Source organism: Cnephaeus nilssonii (assembly GCF_951640355.1).
Source record: "Cnephaeus nilssonii genome assembly, chromosome: 3".
Classification (NCBI taxonomy): domain Eukaryota; kingdom Metazoa; phylum Chordata; class Mammalia; order Chiroptera; family Vespertilionidae; genus Cnephaeus; species Cnephaeus nilssonii.
The window spans coordinates 65795648-65821068 of record NC_137074.1 but is presented as its reverse complement, the minus strand read 5'-3'; the positions used below and the strand labels follow the sequence as shown (position 1 = coordinate 65821068).

Here is a 25421-nt window from a genome sequence, read left to right as displayed (position 1 = left end):
TAGAGGTATACCCACTGTTAGCATAAAATTCAATATAATTTAATTATTATAAAATAACAACACTATACCATTAATCGGGAATAGTTCTAAGACTCCCCCAATTTCTTCTCCAATGCCTAAAAGCTTCAGAATGGTTATGTGGCGCAGACCTAAGAGGAAAAAAAAAAAAGCCATAGAATTAGGGGAAAGGACTCTAAGTTAATTTTTAATTCCAAACACCAATGTCTGACCATTAAAATCTCTAAGTTCAAAAAGAAAATAGAACATAACCTGATTAGGTAGAATAATCCATTTTTAAGTTATTCCATAAGAAAATACTTAAATACTTCTACAATTGTAGATTTGGGGAATTAACAGCATCAGATGTTGTTTGCTTTGGGGGGGGGGTGTTGTTTTGTATATTAAAATAGAAGAATTTGCTCTAAAACTGTGATTCTGACTTTATTAAATGACAAAATGAAAATAAAGTCATCGGAACATTAAAATATCTAAGATGATCTAAACTGATTAGTGTTCTGAAAAAAAGTCACATAAACTTACATAGATTGCTTTCAGAAAAAAGACTGGAGACCTTATCCATTGTGATTGTTAAAGAAATAATTCTGGCTTCCCCGAATAAAGTTTGTAGCTTAAAAGGCAGGTTCTTATCACTTATTTTGAGGATTCAAAGGGTAGGTCACACCTAGGCAAGCACAGTCTGCTTCCCACCCTCAGCTGAAGTCTCAGGAAGGAGAGGTCATGCCTTGGCAGCTCACTGGAATTCTTTTGAAGATGAAGCACACATGGAGGGATTCAGGAGAAAGAAACAGGAGGGCAAGGGGGCTGACAATTCATTCTCTCAAGATCTCATGGCTTAGACGAGGTTCCAGCCTAGTCAGCGTAATAACTTGGGACTAATGATATGAATACTGTTGGTGTTTATTGTCCAGGGGAGAAAATTGAAAGCAGCTTTGGGAGGTCTCTTTTAAGGAGGAGCTTAAAGCAAAATATTATTTCAAAGAAGTTTTTGTGGTCTTTACTCTTCTCAGAGAAATAAAACATTCTGTTGACTTGTGTTTCCCAAAAGGGAAGATCATGAATTTATTCATGAGTTGTTCACATTTCCTGTATATTGTAAACAAGAGTTTGCCTACAGTAATGTGACTTAGGCTCTATGTGCAGAGGTTAAAAACACTAGCCGGTTTGGCTCAGTGGATAGAGCACTGGCCCTCGGACTGAAGGGTCCTGGGTTCGATTCCATTGAAGGACACACACCTAGGTTGCAGGCTCCATCCCCGACGCCACCCGGACAGGGCGCGTGCGGGAGGCAACCAATTGATGAGTCTCTCACACATCAATGTTTCTCTCTCTCTCTCTTCCCCTCCTTTCCACTCTCTAAAAATCAATGGAAAAATATCCTAGGGTGGAGGATTAACAAACAAACAAAAAAACACCAACCAACATCACCTAATAGCTGCAGGAAAGATGTCTTTAGAAAATTAACAAGTCATGATTTTATTTATATTCTTATTGTGAAGGGTCATTAACTACTCTAGGAACTTCTGCTTTCTAGCACTGTTGGTAGCTATAAATAATTTAAAATATGCTTAAGAATAGTATCACAATCAAATCTTATATATGTTGATATAAAGTCTTAAATTTTAACTGTGATAAAAGGAGCATAAATAAAAACTGAAATATATTTATAATTTACAGTTACTGGTACATAGCAAGGATCCAGGCTCTGTTGGTGCTTTATAAAACTCACCCCTTCCCCTTTGATAAATCAAGTACAGTTGTATAACAAATGATTTTCCTTCCTAACAGAAGTATAAAAATAATGCTGATTCCAATAATAATTTTTTTTAAACAGTGGCCCCTGCTACTTCCCAACACCCAGGACTCTCAAAAATTCTTCCTCAGCAGAGTTATATCTTAAATGAGACTTCAGTTGGGATTTCCACTTTCGGAATTGCCATTATCTCCGTGGTTCTATGTACTATGCATTTTCCTTTCTAAATATCCACATTCAAAATGATATTAGCTGTATCAGATCACTAGAATAATAATGTTTGGTAAAAACACACACACACAAGCATTAATTTTCAAAACAGTGGGCAATTTACTACAAAAAAAAAAGTTCTCTATTACCTGCTTGTCTTAAAAATAAGGTTCTGTTTAACAGGTCTCTTGGTGCCCTTTTAAAGGAATGGCAAATTAGCATAATGTGCTTCAATTAATACATTCATTCTAACACCATTCTTGTTGTACAAAAGACATTTAATTTGTGAAGTATCCAGAATTACCTAAGTAAATAATGAGTATCATAACTTAGGTAAATGATGATAGATATGGTCTTGAGACATATATATGACATAATACAGATCACTGACAGTAAAGCAGAAGGTATTTTCATGAAGAATCTGAGAGGGGAGAATATTGAGAGAAAGAAAAAAAATAGATCCCAGTTGACTAAGGCTCCAGTCTGAAAGCAACTTTATACTCAATATAACTGAGTAAGTGTCTGGGAATCTACAGTCTGGATTGGGGAACATTTGAATGAGCTCAGCTTCTATGTTTCATTTTAGAGTTGAGCAGGAAGAGAGTGGTGTGGGAAGGCAGAGATGACGAGGCTTCCCACTCACCAAAATTGCATGCCTGACCACTGAGGGCCGAGAGCTGCTGTGAATAGGCCCAGTCTTCATCATTAGGAGCAGAGATCACCAGCAACCGCCTCCTCCATCGGAATCTGGAAAAGAAGCAGAAGGCCACAATGACTGCTTCGAACAATAGAGGCTATAGTGTAAGGAAGCAGGGTAACTTTGGCTGTTGGTATTTTTCTATGCCCAGAACAGAAAGCACTGACTCTCAGAAACATCTCATAGCTCCTCAAAGCCATTCAACTGCATTTGCACATTTCTTGCACTTTTTCTGTTGTAACTTCACAGTCTGCCTACTGTGGCATTTGCATGGTATGTCAGGCATGAGTTTGGCCACCATGCCTGATGAGGTCACTTAGGAAGAGACACAGCTCTCAGATGCAATGGAGACTGATCAAAATTGTATGTCCTATTGTAGCAACAGAAATAAGGAATCTAATCTCACTTATATGTGGAATCTAATGAACAAAATAAACTGACAAATAAAATAGAACCAGTGGCATGGAACAGACTGACGAATCTCAGAGGGAAGCAGGGAAGGGGAGCAGGAAGAGATTAATCAAAGAACTTATATTGCCTGTACACATTGCCCATGGACGCAGAGAACAGGGTGATAAAGGATTGGGGTGGGGCAGGAACTGGGTAGAGGGGGGCAATGGGGGAAAAATTGGGACATCTGTAATACTCACAATAATAAATATTTTTTAGAAAGGAATCAGAAGGGGACTGAGGAAAATTCAAGTTCAAGTAGAGTTCCCTAGGGCTTGGAGGGGGGTTAAGAAATAATTATATGTACAGAAATAGAATAGGAAAAGAGAACTGAATTTTAAGTAGGTGACAGGAAGAAGGAAAATGGGAAAGTGGCTCAAAGGGTCAAGGAGGATTCCTGGCAAAACAAAGTTCTATTTACCTTCCTCAGTAGCTAATGGTTTCTCCAGAGGCAAGCACCAGTTCTAAAATGTACCCTATCCCATTAGCAAGAACTAACACTTACAAAGTACCCCTATGAACTAGAATAGGACTAAACCTATAGCCATAGGATTTTAGAATATACTAGAGGCCCGGTGCATGAAAATTAGTGCACTCGGGGGTGGGGGAGGGGTCCCTTAGACCAGCCTGCGCCCTCTCGCAGTCTGGGGCTCCTCAGGGGATGTCTGACTGAAGGCTTAGGCCTGTTCCCTGGGGGATAGGGTCTAAGCTGGCAGTCAGACATCCCTATGGCAGCCCAGGAGCCCTCAGGGGATGTTCGACTAACTGCTTAGGCCCGCTCACCATGGGGAGTGGGCCTAAGCCATTAGTCAGACATCCTTAGTGCTGCCACAGAGGCAGGAGAGGCTCCCACCACCACTGTGCTGGCCAGCCATGAGCTGGCTTCTGGCTGAGCAGCGCTCCCCCTGTGGAAGCACACTGACCACCAGGGGGCAGCTCCTATGTTGAGCATCAGCCCCCTGGTGGTCAGTGCGTGTTATGGCGACCAGTTGTTCCTGGTTGTTCTGCCCTTAGGGTCAATTTGCATATTACCCTCTTATTATATAGAAGAGTAAACTTGTTTCTGCTATTATAGCGCCAACACAGTAGATAGGGGAAAAAGCGTTTGTCCTGTAGCCAGGAAACATTTGCCACTGCTACTGTGGTGGTCCCTGAAGCGTGTCTCTCAATTCATCTAAGTCTCCGTTTTTCCTTATCTCTAGAATCAAAAATAGCATCCACTTCCAAGAGGTGTTATAAGAGTTAAACAAGAGCTCTGGAACGTAAGTTACCCATGTGATGACATGGGTATAGATAGTGTCTTCACCTGCAGGCTCCTAGATGTCGAAGTGTGTCCATTAACAGGCCTTGGACATTGTCTATCACACTGCCCATATGATAACTGATCTAACCCTTGTGTTTGTATCATTTTACAGCTCACTTGCATCTACAGCATATGTGTTTCCTGTTAGAGCCCAGTGAGCACACAACGTATCGTCTCCATTTTACTGATGACAAAATGAAGCTTAGAGGAGTGAAGTAACTTGCCTACCTACTAAATCTAAGAGGTGGTCGTAAAAAACAGATTTATCTGGCTCCCAGGCCTTGGTATCCCTCATCTACCACCCTCAGTGATCCTGCTGCTTGGCTGGTGCTGCCAGGGTCCCTGAGAGGGTAGGAGGGAGAGAGCGCGAGCAGAGCGTATGCAGCCAAGGGGCAACAGTATGGAGTTGTCTCAAATTCCGCCTTCACCGGAGAAGGGGTTTTGCTTTCTGCCTCCAGTGCAGGCAACTGTGGGCTGTGAGTGTACTCACTGAGCTGGAAGCCAGCTTATTTTATTCATCGCTTCTCTCCCTGTGCCCCTTCTAGCCTCAGAGTGAACATGAGAATTTTCAACCCAAAGAAAATGGCCTCTTGGGGGAATAGTGGTTTGGGTGAATGAGAGAAAATGATAGTCTGATGAAATACAACCTCTGAATAGATGCCTGGAGCAAGACTCGCCAAGAATTGCTTGCTGTGACATTACATTCGCTTCCTCTGCTTGTTTTTCTTCAAAGGGAAAGAAAAACTAAAATCTCCACTGAGGATAGGGAGATGAATGTGTTTGGCATGGAGGAGCAGAGAGGAGCATCTGAGACGGTCCAACGTTTCCTGGGAAAGGGACCAGTGACTGCTGTCGGATCACAAGCATGGTCGCCTGCACTTTCCCTGCTTCCTTAGGAGACACGCCAGATCAGCGCTGGCCCCCCAGCCAGCATCCAAACCAGGCCAGCCTCCCTGGCCTCACACAGAGCCTAAGGTATCCTGCAGGGAGCTATTTTGGGTGAGGTATATTTTGACTTGTTTACCTGTGTGCACTGCTGTCGGCTGTCCTGATTGCAGAGGGATGGGGTCTGAGACTCCGTGCCCCAGACACACCAAGAGAAGGTCATTTCCCCTGAGGAATGATTTTTGTTCTCCCAAAGCCCTTCACAGGAAGATAAAAGCCCCCAGCTCTCGACACTGAAGGAAATAACACCCCTAGGATGTAACAAGAGATGTGTGTGTGTGATCCAGATCCTTATTCTGGACAACTTGTTTTTCTGTCACTTTAGCTTCTCAGTAAATAAAAATTATATGAGCTATGGATGTGTTTGCTTCTCTTAACCAAAATTAGTGTGCATTCGCCCACTCTTTGGGGCTTCTGTGTCAGAGAAAGGTAATTATAGACTGAACCAAATGAGTGTCGCTAAAGGTTAGACTGGCTTAGAGTCTGGTCAGCTGAAACCAGGCTTTATAGACCCACCAACAACTCAGCAAATCTGAAGGAAAATTCCCATTTGGATACTGATTTATTTATATAACTTTTAGTTAAAAAAAATTTTTTTTTCAGTTCTCTTTGCCTGGGTTTTAATCCTGAGGTATTTGCTAAATCTCCTTTTCTCACCTCTCCTCACCTCTCTCTTAATGACAAAATTCTCTAACTAGGAGCTAACTAACTGGCCCTAATACTAATAATAGCTTGCATTTATTGATTATTCACTTTGTATTAGATTCTGGACCATCATTACCTTTAGTTTTGAATTTACTTTTTATAACAATCTTAATAATAGATACACTTATTACCCCCATTTTTAAATGAGAAAATGAAAACACAAGAGGTTAAATAATCAGTCCAAGATCACACAACTAATAAGTGGAGAAAGCAGAAATTAAACTCTGGGCTGTCTTTCTCATGCCTTTAAGTAATATACTATTGAACTTTAATTTTTAAGACCAATGATAATGATCAGCACAGTAATTTCTAAGTTGTGACCAGAGTCATGTATACCCATAGAACATCCAAATCATGGTCATACCATTCTGAATATCCATAAGAAATGTACGTTCCTGAAATAGTAATAAAAGAAAATATCCTATATAATAAAGAGGTAATGTGCAAATTAACCCTCACGCCCTCACAAGATGGCTGCCTATGACCAGGCTGGCACGGGGATTACTGAGGGACAACCAAACGACTGAACAAGCAGGCTGCGTGGGGCAACCAGGCCAGCAGGGGGGTTAGTGAGGGACAACCAAACGACTGAACTGCAGGCTGCGTGGGGTGACCAGCCTGGCAGGGGGGTTAGTGAGGGATGACCAAATGACTGAACAGCAGGCTACGTGAGGTGACCAGGCCAGCAGGGGGCCATGAGGGGCAACCAGGCCAGCAGGGGGTGGTGGTTGGGGGCAACCAGGATGGCAGGGTGAGGCAGCTGGGGGCGACCAGGCCAGCAGGGGGCACAGTAAGAGGCGACCAGGCTGGCGGGGGCGGGGGGGCAGTTAATGGCGACCAGGTCAGTGTGGGGGGTGCAGTTGGGGCCAACCAGGCTAGCAGGGGCAGGCAGTTGGGGGCAATTAGGCTGGCGGGGAGGGCAGTGAGGGGTAACTAGGCTGGGGGGGGGCAGTTGGGGCGACCAGGCCAGCGGGGGGGGGCAGTTAGGGGTGACCAGGCCGTCAGGTGGGGGCAGTTTGGGGCAACCAGGCAGGCAGGCAGGCAGGTGAGCAATTAGGAGCCAGCGGTCCAGGATTGTGAGAGGGATGTCTGACTGCCAGTTTAACCGGCAGTTGGACATCCCCCAAAGGGTCCTGAATTGGAGAGGGAACAGGCTGGGCTGAGGGGAGCCCCCCCCCATGCACAAATTTCATGCACTGGACCTCTAGTAATTACATATTGTAGGGCCCCATCCAGTTCAAAAGACTTTAGATGCAAAATGTGTGTACAAGTCTTAAGAATCAAAGTTAAGACTAATTCAAATCAGTGCCCAACGTGAATGAGCATTGCAAGATTGTGAGTGAAAAAAATTGAGATAATGTCAGATTTCCTTTTCAGGTTTAAAACCCATCACATAGTGATTATAAAAAGACATTCTGCCTGGGGATGGTAAGAAGAAGACCTCATGATATCTGCGGCTGAGAATGTCACAGCTGGCCCAAATCCTTGGTTATAAATAACATCAGTGGGTAACTGTCTGTTTTAGAGGTTGGGCAACCTGAGTTTACTGGGATGGTTCAGAAAGTATGCATCTTTTTGTCCTGATTTAGATTTAAAAAGAGAATGTTTTCAAAGTCATCGTAATAATGTATATTTCTAAGAAGATCCCGGTTTTCTTTATATAATTCATGTTCTTGTGAAACTTAAGATAATTTGACTTAATAAAATGACATCCTTAAAATTCAGAAATAGAATGTGTAGTTGAGTAATAGGTGTAAATGTCTGGTTTTAAGTGGAAATCTCATTAAGTGTACACAGTTATTGGAACGTATGAGAGAACTTTAGATTCACTGTGTTTACAAGATTAAATTATTAAACTTATGGGTCATTTAAGTTCTCAGAAATTCTTTGTTTATTTCAAGCAATTAAAATAAATATATTAAATGTGAAATGTCTGAAATAATGTTGTTTAATAGCTGAGTTTTTAAGCAAGATCAAACATTATCAAAGCCCCTTAAAACTGCAGGTAAAATTTCCTAAGTTATAAATAGAACTAGAGGCCTGGTGCACAAAATTCGTGAACAGGTAGGGTCCTAGGCCTGGCCAGCAATCAGGGCTGATTGGGGCCTTCTGGCTGCTGGCCAAGATCTTCCTTCATTCCACACTACCCCCTGGTGATGAGCACACGTCATAGTGAGCAATCAAACTCCCGGTCTCCCAGTCGAACTCCCGAGGGGACAATTTGCATATTATGCTTATATATATAGATTATAAGACTTAAAAGTCTAACTTAAATGTTTAAGGGAAAACTAAAATCAAAAGCAAACTTGTAACGAATCTTTTCTACAAGGGAGGAAAATAGGGGGAAATGGAAAGAAAAGGAAAATATAGTTTTTTAAAAACTCCCTGAGAATAACCATAAGCTCTTATTCTTCTTCTTCTAAGTCACTGCCATCTAGAGGGATGACCTGGGATCAGAAGTTGATGTTTCAGTGGCCCTAGGACTGAACAAGAAGCCATTTGCCTGTGGAGTCCTAGAGCCCTTTCTCAGCCAAGAGCGTGGCATGAAGGCTGAACTGAGTGGTCCTGTGGAGGCATGCACTTGCCATCTCCATTCCAGGTACTAGCACTGCACTGAAAATTTGGGTGAAGGAAGAACCTCAGATTCCTTTTAGCTCTGAAATCCTGTGGTTTTAGGATGATCTTCTTTCTCTTCAAACTCTGGGCCTCTGGGTTCAAGACTAAAAGTCATTCATTTCATATTTTCAAAAGGAGTATTAGATAAGAATGTGGACTTTGGTAGCCAGGTTATCCTGGGGCCACAGAGTCCTAGTGCTGACACTAGCTGAGTGATGAGAGAAAGTTACTTAATCTCCATGATGTTTAATCTGCAACATGACAATAGTCATAGTATTTAGATCACTGGATCGTTGTGAAGACTAAACCCACAAAAGAAGGTGAAGAGCTTGACACAGAGGTGAGCATACAGTAAGTGATCACAGCAACCTTGGGATGGGTGCAGGACTACTTACTGTCTTTATTCTCATTTGTCCCTGAGAGATTTTTAATTAAGAAACATAGGGGCAAAATAGCGAGTAAATTGCAGACCCAAAACTTAGATGGATGATAAGTCCTATGCTCTTTACACATCATGAGGTTATCGCCTAAGAGGCCCACGCTTCCTGAATCTAGAGGAAGTCAGATTATCATTTACACATCGTAGAATTCTTGATTCTCTGACTCGCTTATGGAGAATGTGCTTTATAGATACAAGTAAGGAAGTTCTGCCTGGAGTGATACACAGTTAACACCGAGCTGCCAAGCAAAGGCTTGCTCCATTTCAGGAGCCTCTCAGCCACACAGTTCAGTTTGGGTGAGTCTACTTGTTGTAGGTGGAATCAGTGCAGCTTTGTACCTCCTAGGGCCCCAAAGGCTCTATAGAATTTTTACCCAACATGCAGGAAGGGAAGGAACGACATGAAGAGATTTTTTTTTTTTTTTACATTCTCTTCTGTGTGTACAGAAAAGAGCTTCTCTACAATGATTTGCAATAAACCGCTCTCCTCAGGGAACCAGGGAGCTGGGTCAAGAGGATTGCTCCTTCTGAGGTCCTGGTAGGGCGTTTGTTTTCTCTGCAGAGTTGGAAGGAAGCAGAAAATCAAGCACAGTGTTCCAAATCCTGTTTGAAACTAGAAGGGGCCTAATAAATAAAATTGTTGTATACAAATTCACTGACTGAATAAAGTAACTCTCACAGGGCAGAATTTTGTATTTTGTGCCCAAAAAAAGGAGCAGAAAAGATTTATATCCAAAGCCATTAAATCAAGCTTGCAGCTGCCCCCAGCCAGCCTTGCGACCACAGCCACTTCCGACAAGGCCAAGACGAAGCCCAGTGGCCAGAGGGCTGGGAAGCAGACAGACCTTTCACCAGGGAAGGTCGCTCTCTGCACACATCTGCTCTGTGCTTCCTGGGTGTTTTCATTAGCTCACCCAGAACACATTCCCACCTGACTCCTCGGAGAGTCCAAAGGGGATGTACCTGGATAGGAAGTTCTCCAGTGACTGCTTCTTGTCTTCCTTGCAAACAATGCCCTCCTTCTTCTGTTTTTCCATGTCTTTGATTCGGGACTGGAAAGTATCGATCAGATCAAACACCGACTTCATTGCTATAGGCACCTCATAGTATTGCTGTTTAAGAAAGAATAGAAAGTATATAATGTATAAGCGTGTTTCTTCCCTCTGCTCAGAGAATAGGGAGCCCAGGAGAACTCAAGGGAACCCTGAAAAAATCAGAGCCTGGAGGGCTCAGTGGCTTAGAAACTCTCTCCTGTAATAGTACCTCTGCTGATGTTATGAACTTCCGAATCCATGAGACAACCGCCACTTACCTTTTATGAGGATTGCTTCTCAACTGCACTCCTTTTGTTGGAAAGGGTCCATGCCTCCTTCACCACACATATCCTACGTTCACTTCCCTACCTCTGGGACTAAACTGGTTCCTGTTCACTATACAATTGGCGAGGAAGTGAGAAATGCTATATCTAACACAGGAATGGAATAACATGTTAGAATGTTCCACCTGAGCAATAAGGGTAATTGTCTACCAGAAGTGGACCTGTTATTTGGCCATTAGGAATCTGCATAAACCATTTATGATTCCCAGAGATTATTTTATTGAATGACCACCACTTAAAATTAGGCCGCTTCCTTATGAAAAGAAGAATGGGGATACAATTCAAGGATAATAAAATTAAATTTGCTGGATCATTCTTGTCTGGACTTACAACAGCAACCTAAGTTGGATTTGGGGCTGGCTGAGCATAAGCAGCGTTCATTAAGGACATGGCCTGGAGCTACATAGGCTCCCAGTGAGAAATTAAGTCAACCAGAGGGTGTGAAAGCTGGCAGAAAACCTTAGGGATTAACTAAGATTGGAGATCAGCTGCACAAGTACAAGAAGAATTAATGAAGGAACCTCTTTCTAGATTCAGAAAAATACTGCAGGTTGAATCAGCTATTCGGATAGCCCAGGCAGACTTTTTTCTGATCATTTTCACATAAGCATGATATACTTATGTACACTCGAATGGTTAAGACAGTGGACTCTGGAGCAAGTCTGTATGGCTATGAAGTCCAATGTTAACTGGGTGACTTGTGCAAGATACTTAACTAACCTGGACCTCTGTTTATTCCTCTGTGAAACAAAAGTAATTTTTGTTATTTATTTTAGATATCTGAAATAATGGTCATCAAGAGTTAAGGTGAGTGCCTGGCTTAAGGAAAGCACTCAGCAAAGTTAGCTATTTTTGTTATTTTTTAAAATGATTCTTCGTAGTTCAGAACCTTTGTCCCCAAGCACATGAACAAAGTAGGTATAAAACCTTAGTGTCTTGTCCATATTCGATCAGGAGTTAAACTTGTAGGCCCTTCCAAAGTAGGCCTATGTCAAATCTGGTTGTCTTGAAGGCAGAGGCCAAATACGCTTTATCTTTTATCCCCAGGGCCTGGCACACCATGGCTATTCAACAAGTGTCTAATGAATGCAAGACATTGATGTTACAGAAGAATTTAGTCTGAGTCAAATAAGTGGGTCATAGGAGGTCATCCAACCCAGTCTTTTTCAGAGACCACATTTCTGGACACAAATTCTATAGACCAACATGGAATATTTGGACCATTTCAAAATTTTCCCATTTATAAAATAATTTGTGTTCACTCATATCTAATAGACTCAGTGACAAAAAAAATTCAGAGTTGCTGTTGTAAGGAATGGCACCACATTATCCAAATCAGGAACCCATACCTTGACTCTGAGGTCCACGTCTGTTAGCACCATGAAGAAGTCATCATAGGTCATTCCATACTCTCTCCTCAGTTCGCTGATGAGATGCTGGTCTACCAAGTCCTCATCATCCACCACTTGCATGGGTTTCTCATTATCTTAAAGCAAATGAAATGTGAATTAATATGGTGAGACAAGATAGAAATCAAAAGAAACAAATTGGTAGAAGCTCTGGGCCTCCATCCAGAGTTAATTAGAACAGCTTTCATTAGTTGCACATATTCAACTAACATTTGGTTTAAATAAAAATTTACAAAGTGAATAAATAAATACAGAAATGAATGAATAAAGAAACTCATTTTGAAAATCGCTCTTCTAAAGATGACCAAGCTCCATCTCTGCCCACCTTGGTTAAAGTAAATCATTAGGAGCAAAATGAGAGACTGCTGAGTCATCCCTGCAAGAAGATTGCCACCTCACCCAGAATGAGTCATCACCCTAACTCACCAGGGAAGTAGGCCAGGTACTTTTAAGTTTTACTTAATTTTAAAATTTATTTTAGTTTTAGCTATTTATTTATTTAAGTCTAAAATCTGATCTGTTCCTCCCTTTTATTATACAATCATATTGGGAATCAGTGAACCATGTCATTGCTATAGAGAAAAAGGGAAAGTCTATGTTCAAGCCTAGTATCAAGTTCACCAGGCACTTGAACAAAGTCAAACTGTTCATAATCCAAATTTTCCAAGTCAATATAATTTTAAGAATAGTTTACTGAACTTATGCAAGTTTTAACCATTATCTATTTTTTTAATATTAAGTCTTAAAAATAAATTATTATGATTCAGAATGGTTCCTGAAAGTGCCACGGGGTTAATAGGAAGTATGAAAACGGCAACTCCTATGTCTGGAAAGCATTTTGGAAGTGATAGGATAGCTTTATTTACTTCTTCTCTCCCATACAAGTCACAGTGCAACTCTACTAGAATTTTTATCTGCAAAATAAGCCCCTGTATTTTTTTTAAAGTAAAAATTTAAACTTAAAAAATATGTGATTGATATGTTAGTGAAGAGAATCTATCAGTTTTTATTAACATTGCTAACCCAATGAATTGTAATGCAATAGAAACAACCACCATTTTGCAGATACTGAAGTTATATAGCTTGAGTACCACTGACCATCACTCTAGTATTTATTTTTTTAAAGGGACAATTATAATTTAACGATCACTTTTGTTTATTTGATTAGTTTCATTGAAAGTATATAAACAAGAAACTTGATTTCTCCCAAGTAGATCAAAATGAGAGAGGAAATAACCTGTTTTCCTTCCCAAATCATACGGTTCTTTATGGAGGTGGTCCAAAGGCATGGAACCTACATGAGGACCAAACGCTGTCTACAAAATGAAAAATAATATATCTCAGACATACAAACTATTTTTAGATGCACATTTTGCTCTCATTCATAAAACATAAATCAATTTAAAAGAATTGCTAGATCTGTGTTATTGTTTTTTATTTATTATATCTCATTGAGTAAAAAAACCTAGTTGCAGAATAAAATGTATAGTATGACTTTATTCTTCATTAAAAGGAAACAAGACAAAAGATAATACATCCACATGTGAATATGCACAGGAAAAGGTCCAGCAGAACATACAGCTGTTAACAATGGTTGTGAGGAGAAGCAGAATTTGTCACTCCAAAATATGCCTTTTTGGGGATAGTGACTATTTTAAGCTGGTTATTTTTAAGAAATGACACTCAGGAAGAGAAGCTTTTACCTTCTCCTTGAAGAATTTAGACAGAGGGCCTGCTCCAGGAAGGGAGATATCATCATAGATAAATGTAGTTTAATATAAACTAGGTGTGATGGAAATGAAGGAACCTAGTTAGGCCTCTTTGATCAAAGTCTTTTCTGGGTCTCATTGTTAAAGTTGGCCCAACAAAAGTTTGTTTGTCAAAAGTTTGCTTTACCATCTTCATGTAAATTGCTTTCCCGCACTTTGAAGTCTCAAACCACTACTGCTCAATTTGTCCCTGGATCCTATAGTCATATGAAACCCTTGTATGTACATAAGTAATAAGTTTGGTCATTTTATCTTGTTAATCAGTCTCTAGTTACTTTGATTATCAGGACTTAAGAACCTAGAAGGATAGAAGGAAAATTATTTTTCTGCTCCTACAGTTGCCTCTGGAGAGTGGGGAGAGGTACGGTAAAAACTTTCATTGTTTACTCTATGCATATCTATAATTATTTATATTTTAACATGAAACATATTTTACTTTGTGATTAGAAATAATTAATAACAAGAAAAAGATCATTTTAAAACTGATTTTCAAAATGCCCTTAACAATTTCTTTTCTGATTCTAAGATTTTACAAACCGGATTTTATCTCGAACTTAGGAATTACTACTTTTAATTCCCAACACATATTCATTTTTGTTTTTGTTCATTAAACAAAATATTTGTCTCTAGTGTCCTGAACTGATTTTGTTTTGGGTGCTGGATTCAGAAATAAGTATGCTTCAACAGAGTTCAAGTTCCTAATCAGAATAAAAAGTAGACTGTTAGCATTTACCTAACAGATAAAATCACAAAAACCATTGAGCGGCTGAGACAGAAGGAAGTTGGAGATTATAGCAGATTTTAAAAATGGTCCCAATTCTCCACCCCTCCCTGTACCTACTACACTCTGCCCAGTAACTGCAGCTCCCTGTTATGGTGAATGGGTTGAACTCTCCTGCCTTTTGATTTTGAACTCATCTGACTTGCTTTGTTAGCACAAGTAACACAAATAGAAGTTAGAAGTGAGTTTGCACATTTGGAATTGTTCTTGCCTCGACCATTGCCATGATTACATATCCACACCAGACTTCTAGAGAATAAGTCAAGTCATGTTACTCTGGTCTCATCCCAGCCAAGGCTATCCCAGATCAGCTGGCATCCAGTTGATACCTAGCCTTTATGCAAGCCCAGCCAAGATCAGCAGAACCACCTAACTAACATATCTGACTGAAAATACATGAGCAAGCCTAGCCAAGCCAAGCCCAGATCAGTGAAACCCTACAAACTTGTAACTAAATGAATATCTAATGGTGTATGCCAGTGAGGTGTGTGGGTCTTTATTACATAGCCTTATTGTGTCACTAGATAACTGATATGGACATTTTCAACTCAGTCACATTACTGAGGTTGAAACTAAGGAATAGTAGGTAGTGCATGCTGTAGTGTGCAGTCCAGATCCTACTTTCAGACAAAGTCTGCTGTGAATGTTAATAGCTGAGTCCTTCTAAAAAGTACTCGTCTTAAAAAATAGCTGCCTTGCTCTAAGTTACACCCATACTAGGGGACAGCCCATATTCAATGGTTGATGCAGTGTGTATGGCGGGGGGGGGGGAAGGGGGGCTGTAGATATAAAGCTGTTATCTTTACCTTAAAGTGAACAATTCTGATGGGCCAACCTCATTACAATTCAAATTTTCCCTTTGTCATCTAGTATCCCTCATCCCTCATTGGTATTGTTCCTGGGGATATTCCTCATAACTTCCTGCATGCAAATCTCAAAGTCTCAGAATCTGTTTCCCAGGGAATCAACCTGTCACAGATCCCAGGGAGGGAGCAACTTGCTCAAATTCACAAAGCTAGTTAATAACAGAGTGAGGGTTAGGACTCAAATAAAATGACCTCATTCCTTTCCAGTGCTCTTCCTGCTTTACCAAAATATGTCACACTCAGGATGGAAAGGACCCGGGACCAAGATTTAAGCAAACTTTGTTCTACTAGGATGTGGCAAGAAACTAATCTCATGGTCTGGTTTCTCCTTTCAACTAAAATATTTTCTAAAGTGTTTTGACTGAGCATGATAAATAAACCATTCTGCACTTCCAGACTACAGAAATATCTACATCCCAAATGAATGTTAGAGTTGAGCAGGAGAATCTGCCAACAAAAAGCAATAAAAGCACTGATTAACACTGGATCCAACTAGGGTGGTGGCAACTCTGTGGCAAGACAGAGTCCACTTCTGGCTGAATTCTGAGTAAGGTACATGTGAGGCCAGCTCCTGTCTCCAGCTGCCTGCTCTCTGCTATGGTCTGCATTCCGTCTAAATCAGGGCTGGGTGAGCAAGAGGTTCTCTGGGAAAGCAACATAAATTTGGCAGCTTCTTGTTTTGCCAAAGCTCTGTAGTCCTTGTCAAGGGTTGCATGGCTTAGAAGCAAACATTTGGTCAGGAAGCATTCCATAAACTGTCCATCTGCTTCTGATCCAGTTGAAGTGATTCACAGATTCAAGCCCATTTGGTGGAATTTGGTCATTCCACACAGCCTGCCCCAGACTTAAGAGTACTCAGGAGGGACAGGGGGAGGGTGAACTCTGCTGTGTCCTGGTAAGGACTGGCTCTGCCTGTGGGACATTGGTCTGGTTTCCCATCTTTTAATAATTCCAACTCTAAAAGTCTGGGTCAAATTCAGGTAATAACAAATTTCTTGATGGATTTTGTTTTCTATGTCTGACCATAGAGAGCAATGACATGCAGAAAAATTCAGCGTCAATTACAACTTGTTAAACACCAATTGTCCCAGGCATTATGTTTGAAGTTTTCATTTGTGACTGCTTCTTCTCTTAATATCCATGGTTTCTCCTTCTTCCACCCTCCCATCCCTAAGTGCAGGCCATCCCATCAATGTCTCTGGAATACTTTAGTTCCTCCCATTGCTTTAGAAGTTCCCTATCTCCTAGAGCACTTTTTTTTTAAAAAATATATATTTTATTGATTTTTTTTACAGAGAGGAAGAGAGAGGGATAGAGAGCTAGAAACATCGATGAGAGAGAATCATCGATCAGCTGCCTCTTGCACACCCCCTACTGGGGATATGCCCGCAACCAAGGTACATGCCCTTGACCGGAATCGAACCTGGGACCTTTCAGTCCACAGGCTGACGCTCTATCCACTGAGCCAAACCGGTTTTGGTTCCTAGAGCACTTTTTCAAAGTATAACCTACTGTCTACCTTCATCACAATCACCTTGAGTTCATATAAAAATTACAATCCTTGAATCCAGACCACTGGGATCAGAATCACTAGTAGGGAGACCCAGGAAACTGCATTTTGACAAGTTTCCTGGGTGATTGTTACACACACTAGCAGCAGAGATAAAATTCATATCCTTGGGATAGCATACAGGCCATTTAAATCCTGGACTCAGCCTGTCTTATTAGCTATCTCTTAACTCTTCTTCCATACATTATGCTCTAGCTCCCTATTTTCAGTGTCCAGAAACATGTCTTCCCTTTCTGGCATGCTAACCCTTCCCTTGTTCACAGGGGAACTCCTAATTAGCTGGGTAACTTGTCTTTACTTCACCTGCGCACTCAAAACATTTTTACATTCTTCTGTAATAATGCCTATCACCTTTCATTGTAACCAATATTTACACATCTGTCATCCTACTAGATAGGAGCACCTCAACAACAGGAACTGAGTCTTGATCATAGATCATCTTCTAAGTTCTTGTAGCCTGGCACACACAGGCACTTGACACAGATTTGGGAATCATGAAAATGTCCCCTAAAAAAGATACCACACGAAAAAAGAGGGTAGTGAGGGATAGAGCAAAGAAATTGAGCAATTCTGGTCTGTGTACAAAACCCACCATCAAACCCTTACACTTTCCTTTATCTTTTGAGCCCCAAACACAACCAATCCAGTGCAATTTAAGAAAACATACTATATATATTCATTTTTTCAAAACTTTGGTTTTCATGCATGAGGTCTTAAAATTGAATTAATCATATATACATATATATATATATATATAATTTTTCTGTATGTTATCATGTTTGACACCTTAAAAAGCCTGGGGAGCAACTCTCCCTCTCTGGGCTAACCAATTCTTACAGATAGCAAAGGGCCAACCAGGGAGCCGGTCTTTGAAATGCAAACTAACCAATCCAGAGCCCTCACCCCTTTCTCTGGCCCATGGAACCCAGGAAACAATATTTCTCTGCCTTAATCATTCCAGAAGCAGGTAGTAGGCAACTAGGGACCAACCCTACAGCCCAAAGCCCCTAAAACCATTCCCACTAACCAATGTAAAACTATTCACCCTATCCTGCCTTGCTTTTTCCCATGGAAACCCCAATTAAGACCGTGGCCTGGACGCTCTCCTCACTCTTGCTTCTGCTTCCCCACCAAAACCTGGTGTTTTTCCTGCTGCCCTGAGAGGCATGCTGCAGCTTCCTCTCTGGAACCTGTGAGTAGTAAATTCTATTTTCCTTTGGCCTTCCAGTCTCTTAAATGTCATTCCGTATGCCGCACTATTCACCATCAGACCTTAATAATGTCCTGGGGTAACATATAACGTAAATGAAACATGCTTACAGGGCATTTAAAACATGACTATTTTATTTAAGAAGTCAGTAGGAGCCAAAGGTCTCTCTGTTGTACTTTGGATAAATCTGGGGAGCAAGACTCCAGCAGATGCTAAATTGCTTTTATCTCAAGAGTATTGCCAGGATTGCCAAGCAGTCAGTGGTAGGTTATTTCAGTTCGGATAACCTTGGCCTCCAGCTATGGGATTTACTTCCTTTTAACTGGAAACAGATCAATTCAAGTGACTTTGTAGTTGATCTGCTTGCTCCTATTTTACTCCGTGAGTGGTCGTTTGCCTGCTTACCATCAGTCACTGAAGGAGGAGTGACTGGGTTACAGTGATGGATGGGACTAGCCTGGCCATTCCTGATCACAAAGCTGCTGCTCTCACTTGGTCCCTGGATAGACTAACCTGTCCTATATGTGAAGAATGGGTCCTGCCAGGTACTTTTCTATCCTGCACACTAACTCTACTAAAACTTAAAAGTTATTTATAACTTATTTGAAAAATATATTCCAACATCTTTAGTGATTTCACATAGTTTACCAAATAAAGCTTGGATTCTTTGTCCTGGTATTCGAAATCCTCTAAAATGTGGCGCCAACCTACATTTCCAGCCCCCTCTTTCCTTCTACACCCAATCCTCTGCTCTAGACCAAACCTAGCTGCAAATCAGAATCACTTGAGCATCATTTTTTTTAAAAGAAATTCCTCCTGGACCCCATTTCCCAACTGAGTCAGTATCTTGGAGTGAGGAGGGGGCCTGAGAGTCTGAGTTTTTAGTACCAATCTAATAGAAAAATGGGTAAAGGACACTAAAAATAAAATATAAATGCTGCTTAATTATATGAAAAGGTGTTCAGTCATATTCATAAATAGAGAAATGCCACCCAACACTACACTACAACATCATTTTTCACATAACACATTGGCTAAAATCCTTCACAAGTTTGACTATATACTCCATGGAGAAACAGTTATACATTGCTGATGGGACTGCAAAAAGATATACTGTTCTTATCTACCAAAATGAAATACATTTTCCATTTGGTCCAACAATCCTACTTCTACAAATCTACTGTAAAGATATACCCATATACATAGAATGACAAATGTATGAGGTTATTCATTGTGAAATTGTTTATAAAAAATACTGAAAAAAATCCAAATGTTTATCAACAGGGGGACTAAAATAAACTATGGTAGAATAAATCTCACAATGGCTTAATAAAGAATGTGAAAGATCTCTATAAATTCAAAAGGAAAGATCTCTAGGAAATATATTTAATTGAAAAAAGTAGAACAGTATACATAATATACTATATTTTGTATTAAAAGAAGGGGCATATAGGTATTTATATTTATTTGTATTTGCACAAAGACTACTAAAAGAACAAATAAGAAATCATAAAAATGCCTATGGGAGCAGGAGTAACAGAGTAAAGGGGCCAGAAATGGGTGTAAGACTTATCTGTGTATATCCTTTCATGACCTCTGAGTTTGGAATTTTTTTTTTAAAAATGTATCATTAAAACAATTTAATAAAAATCAAAAGAACCTTGATAGAGTCAGCAGGTACCAAAAAATTTTACTTAGTTTCAAGACACCTCTGTTAAATCCACCCACTTTTAAAAATTATGATATTTATAATACCTTCTCTGATGACATTCTTCAAACACTTCAAGCATTTGACTTATGGGGCACTTTACACTTCTTGATTGTCAGGGGCTGATCTTGACACTGATACACTGGATGCTAGAGGCAGCTGAGGGCAGTGGAATGGGATGACTAAACAAGTTCAGAGACAGCCTCTCTAGCCTCTAGGGCACAGAGTGATTGATAAATAAACAGAGAAGGACACTGCAGCCAGTGTCTGGAAATCTGCTCACTCACCCAGCCTTGCCTCCCAGCACAGGGTGACAGGGTCTAGAGAAGGCAGCTGCCAGACTGTGTCACCAGTGATGAAAGGAGGAGTTGGGGCAAAGGGTCAATTTTTCCTGAGGGAAAGCAGCATTTCTGCATTTTTATGGATCCTGGTGGTTGTGAAACTTGTCCTGAAAGAATAATTCTCTTCAACAGGATAAAAAATCAGAGAGTATTTTATGCTGAAATGTATTCTTTTATACTCATAAAAGTTTGGGATTTTTTTAAAGAAATTCACCTATGAATTCCATATTCCATCCTAGATCGATATTTTATTTTTTTAAATATATTTTTATTGATTTCAGAGAGGAAGGAAGAGGGAGAGAGAGATAGAAACATCAATGATGAGAGAGAATCATTGATCGGCTGCCTCCTGCACACCCCTTACTAGAGATCAAGCCCACAACCCAGGCATGTGCCCTTGACTGGAATCAAACCCAAGACCCTTCAGTCCCACTGAGCCAAACCAGCAAGGGCCTACATCAACATTTTAAATGCCACTAGCAATTAAGAATGCTTTTATGTGTTAGGTCATTCTAAACCCTCCTATATAACACTCTGGGCTGGCAAAAGCAGATGGGCTTATGCTGCATTGGAATTTGCTCAAGCCTGGATAAGTTTGTTAAGCTGATGCCTGAAATCTTCAGGTAAGTTTCCTGGTATTCGTAGGTCTATCATCTATAGTTCACATACATTTAAGAAGATGAAGCAGGTGGGAGGACAGCTCACACTGGAATTGTATGTGGGCCTCTGCTTTTTAGGTCCAGTAAAAGCCTGGAAGAGTACAGAGTGCTTGATTTATTTTTAAGGAAAGTAAGGCCATCTGATAGATTTCCAGCTGAAAATCGGTCAAGGCTGGAGTTTGGTTCACTGAGACCATGAAGCACGCCAATTCCTACTTTCCCATGGCTGACTCCCAGTCTTGGCTGAAAGTACTACGGCCTTTCCCATAAGGGTAACCTGGGACATGACACAAAGACAGAAAGGCCTTCCAGGAACTAAGTGAGGAACAAGATAAAAGCACCCCAAACCATGTCCAAGCTGCCATTCAGTGACAGGCAAACACCCAAAATCACAATACCTGACTTCTAATAGGGCAAAAAAGAAAACCTCAGTCCCTCTACAGTTCATATTCAATCCAGATGTCTAGAAAACAGCAGGATTAATGCTAACATTTTGCCAAGGCAGCACCAGATGCTTATAACAGAACCATATAGAGGATGAGGTAGGAGACATAATAATTTTCCCAAACACCCCTCAAATAAGACTTGAGAATTCTTTGTGTGAAAGTCAGTGGTTAACACATTTGACATTGGGAACACCTGGGGAAGAATTTTCATCACCAGCCAGAACCCGTTCCTGCACTGGATTGAATACCTACTTCCTCTCCAGACATCTGGGTCGTAATTGAGCTCACTGGCTCATGCTACTATTTGAAAATCCAGGAAGCAAATGGTTGAATCCCAGTTAACCACTGAACATGTGCCTTTGGGGTATTATCACCAGTAGTAGTAATACAGCCTAACCTTGCAGAGCAGTTGTGAGAGTTCACTGTCAACATTCTGTAAACAGCAGAAAACGATTACAAGTATATTTCAATTATTGGTGCTCTACTCCCTATGACAGCTAACTGATCTCCAGATGCCTGCCAGAACCGACGGTGGTGATGATGACCACAGTGATAGTGCTCATTATGTGATGGCGATTTACATACATTGCCTTATTAAATCCTCACCATAGCCTGGAAATACAGACAACTATGTTTAAGCTGAGAATTAGGAAATAGCTTGGCCCAAGATGTTCACACAACAAAGAGGCAGTGACTGTGTTTTTGAAATGGTTTGTTTGACTCCACAACTTCTTTGGTGTCTTCTGTTTGTATGCCTGTTGTTTCAGTTAAGGTAAGGACATTTAGTTGTTGTTGTTCCCCCTGCCAAACACACACACACACACAGCACATCCACAGATAAATCACTGATCCACAATGGTTTAGGGTGGGACATTGGGAAAGAGGCTTTTAATTTTCCTTTGGATCTATGTCAGGAGGGGAAGGTGGGCTAATGAAAGAAAATGTATAACTAAAACTTCCTACCTGAATACATCCTAGAGATCAGCTGTACAACATGTGCCTAAGGCAGTGGTCGGCAAACTCATTAGTCAACAGAGCCAAATATCAACAGTACAACGATTGAAATTTCTTTTGAGAGCCAAATTTTTTAAACTTAAACTTCTTCTAATGCCACTTCTTCAAAATAGACTCGCCCAGGCCGTGGTATTTTGTGGAAGAGCCACACTCAAGGGGCCAAAGAGCTGCATGTGGCTCGCGAGCCACGGTTTGCTGACCACTGGCCTAAGGTTAGCAATACCGTACTATGAACTTAAAAATCAGGTAAGAGGGTCGATCTCATATTGTGTTTTTACCACAATAAAAATATGACTTAGAAAGCTAGACCATATTAAAAACCAAATTGACATTATCATGACATAATTATGACTATGTGTTCAATTATACTAAGATCACATGACAGAAAAATCTGTGAGCTAACGTGTTATATATATTGAAGTTAAATGTTAACTAGTGGGGAAAGTCTGTTTTACATCCTTTCAGATGTTTTCAGATGTAATGTATTTTATGAAAAACATACAGAATATATAAATGGTAGAATAGGAAGTATTTTCTTTATAGTTAAATGAGAATAAAAAAGTAGACAAAGCATGTAAGAAAAAGGTTTTTAAAAATAAACCCCCTGCCCTAGCTGGTTTGGCTCAGTGGATAGATTGTCAGCCGTTGGACTGAAGGTTCCAGGTTTGGATTCTGGTCAAGGGCATGCACCTCGGTTGCAGGCTCCATCACTAGGTAACTAATTGATGAGTCTTTCTCACATCTATGTTTCTCTCTGTGTCTCTCCCCCTCCCTTCCACTCTCTCTAAAAAAATCAATGGAAAAATATCCTCAGGTGAGGATTAACTAACTAACTAACTAACTAACTAACTAACTAAAGCCCTGGAGATGTAATAATTAGAGAATAAATGGGTGGGGCAGATTTGGGGCTTCTGACTCTGAGGCTTAACTACTCCCAGTAAGTCTTTCAATGTTCCCAGGGGAACTGCAATGAGTTAGATCTCAGCTGCCCAATGATACTTCAAGAGTCCCACACGCATCATTAATATGAAAAATTGCAAAAACTCTACATTCAGCCAAATTCTTCTGCTCTCCAAAAGGACTTGGGCATAGTTCAGTCCACATTTCAGTGACTTTTCATTTATCTTAATAGCTTCTTTCAGCCCTGGTTAATTCCCTCCCCAGCCTTGCCAGACTCAAGTAGTTCAAGGGTCTGGCAGGTCCCTATCTGTGAGTGAGTTGCCTGCAGTATGAAGGCTGCAGGAAGATCAGATGATGTTACTCACAGGCAAGAAGACTCAGAATCCAGAAGAAAATTTCTGAATACCTCTCTGGTTCTCCCCCTGCTGTATTACTTCTCTCCTTTTTCTCCACCTTACTGGCTTTCAAACCATAGAGTACTTGCAAATTTTTCATTTAAAGTGCCAAAAACTTAAACCAGAACCATTGGAAATGGTTATGCAAATAAACGTTAGGCACAACTAAACTTTGTTGCCAAAGCAAAGAGCCCTCTGGATATCTGAAGTTTCCTGTGATTCCCCACCGACCTCTCCCATACAATTTGTCCCACCTTAGCTAAGAGAAAAACAATAATATAATTAAAATGGTTAAGAGAACCTAGCTGGAAGTGGTCGATTTTCATGGTGCTGTTGTTGACAGGGCCAAAGATGGTGATCACAGAGATTTTCCTGGTGGCCATCTTGCAGAAACTTTCCAGATATTCATCTCGCTGTTGCACATACATGTTGTTCTCAACCTTAGGAGCGGTGATCAGCTGGAGGTGGGCGAAGGCAAGCAAATATTAATTCATACTGATAGTTTTACACTGAGGCAAAATCCAAAGGGATGACTTGGAATAGAGGGTTGGTAGTGACTTGACACCAAAACTAAATTAAACTAAGTTAAGCTAAGCTAAGCTAAACTAGACTAGACTATATGGTTTTGTTGGACAGTTAGCATAATCAGGGCCAAAAGACTGTTTGTAAAGGGTTTTTATTTTTAAATGGCTCCAGGATGCTTAGATTTTTCTCCTCATTTCTACTCTTTACATTCCTTACTAGTGTCCATGTGTCTTGGTTTTCTCACTTGTGAACTCTGCACAGCAGAACTTATTGTGCAAGGCTGTTGTGGGCACTGCATAAATACTTGGAATGTAAAAATTGCTTGACAAATCTTACTTATCCTAATTGGCTGCTCTGACATTTGTTAATTGAGTGGTTACTACTATTATTTCATGTCTCACAGGGTTGAGAGAGTTTCATAGCCAGGCCTTGGGCACTCTGGAACAATCGATGTCTGATGTCTGCTATGAACACTGTCTACTCATCATTTGCTAACTCATCACTGGGCTCAGAAGTCAGCCTCTATACATGTTATCCCATTTGACGACATTCAAATATATCAGCCACTTCTCTACTTGCCCATCTAACCTTATAAAATGATTCTGAAGTCTGTCACATGGCATTTCTCAGGGCGGGAGTTACCATATTGAAACCTCTCAAATTCTTTCTCAAAACGGTTAATATCTGGTCCCAGCTTGATTCTGCTGTTTATTTTTCTCCGTCAGAGATGTTTATTGCTTCCTGGAGGCTTTCCCTTCTAAGAATTGTCTATGCTTGACAAAATACTATCCCTCATGGAAATCAAGATGTGTGCAATAACTTTAGGGTGGAACATTAACAAAGGTTTTCTGGGATAAAGTTATATCGTTTTCTCAGATTGTTATTTATTTTAAGTAGACATGATTTCATTTATTTTTTATTTTGTGTTTATAAGCCAGTTCAGTTGGACATGATGGGTAGAATATGCTTGTTTAAGAAATGTAATTTTCCAGAAGGAAAAATAATCAAATTTATTCATTGATTCTACTTAGCCTTAAAAAAGACTTAAGGTGGCTATAAAAAGAGATAGTAATGGCATTTTGGATTTGTTTGTTAGTTTTTAATTAGATATATGACATCTGAAAATATTTGCTTAGGTGTTTATGGTAACCCAAATCTTGGGAGTTTTATTTTCAGTTGGGATGTTTTATGTTTTTCTTGCTGGTTATTCTTTGCTTACAAATACACTATTTTGAGATAAATAAAGTGAATGTTTAAGTGAGAACACAAAATAGTCAAAACAAAGGTAAGATTTACTGGTTATGATTTTGGACT

The 25421-nt window shown here is 40.3% G+C and overlaps 1 protein-coding gene across 2 annotated transcripts in view; it reads right to left on the bottom strand.

The window, feature by feature from the left end:
• Window positions 1–25421, bottom strand: part of CCDC80 (coiled-coil domain containing 80) — a 35737-nt gene that overhangs the window by 1630 nt on the left and 8686 nt on the right. For both annotated transcript variants that reach the window (XM_079767210.1, XM_079767211.1), the window contains 5 exons: window positions 23884–24040; window positions 11864–12000; window positions 10100–10248; window positions 2625–2728; window positions 69–149 (listed from right to left, as the gene is read on the bottom strand). In XM_079767210.1, coding sequence (XP_079623336.1) covers window positions 69–149; window positions 2625–2728; window positions 10100–10248; window positions 11864–12000; window positions 23884–24040 — 628 coding nt within the window. The remainder of the gene's footprint in view (window positions 1–68; window positions 150–2624; window positions 2729–10099; window positions 10249–11863; window positions 12001–23883; window positions 24041–25421) is intronic.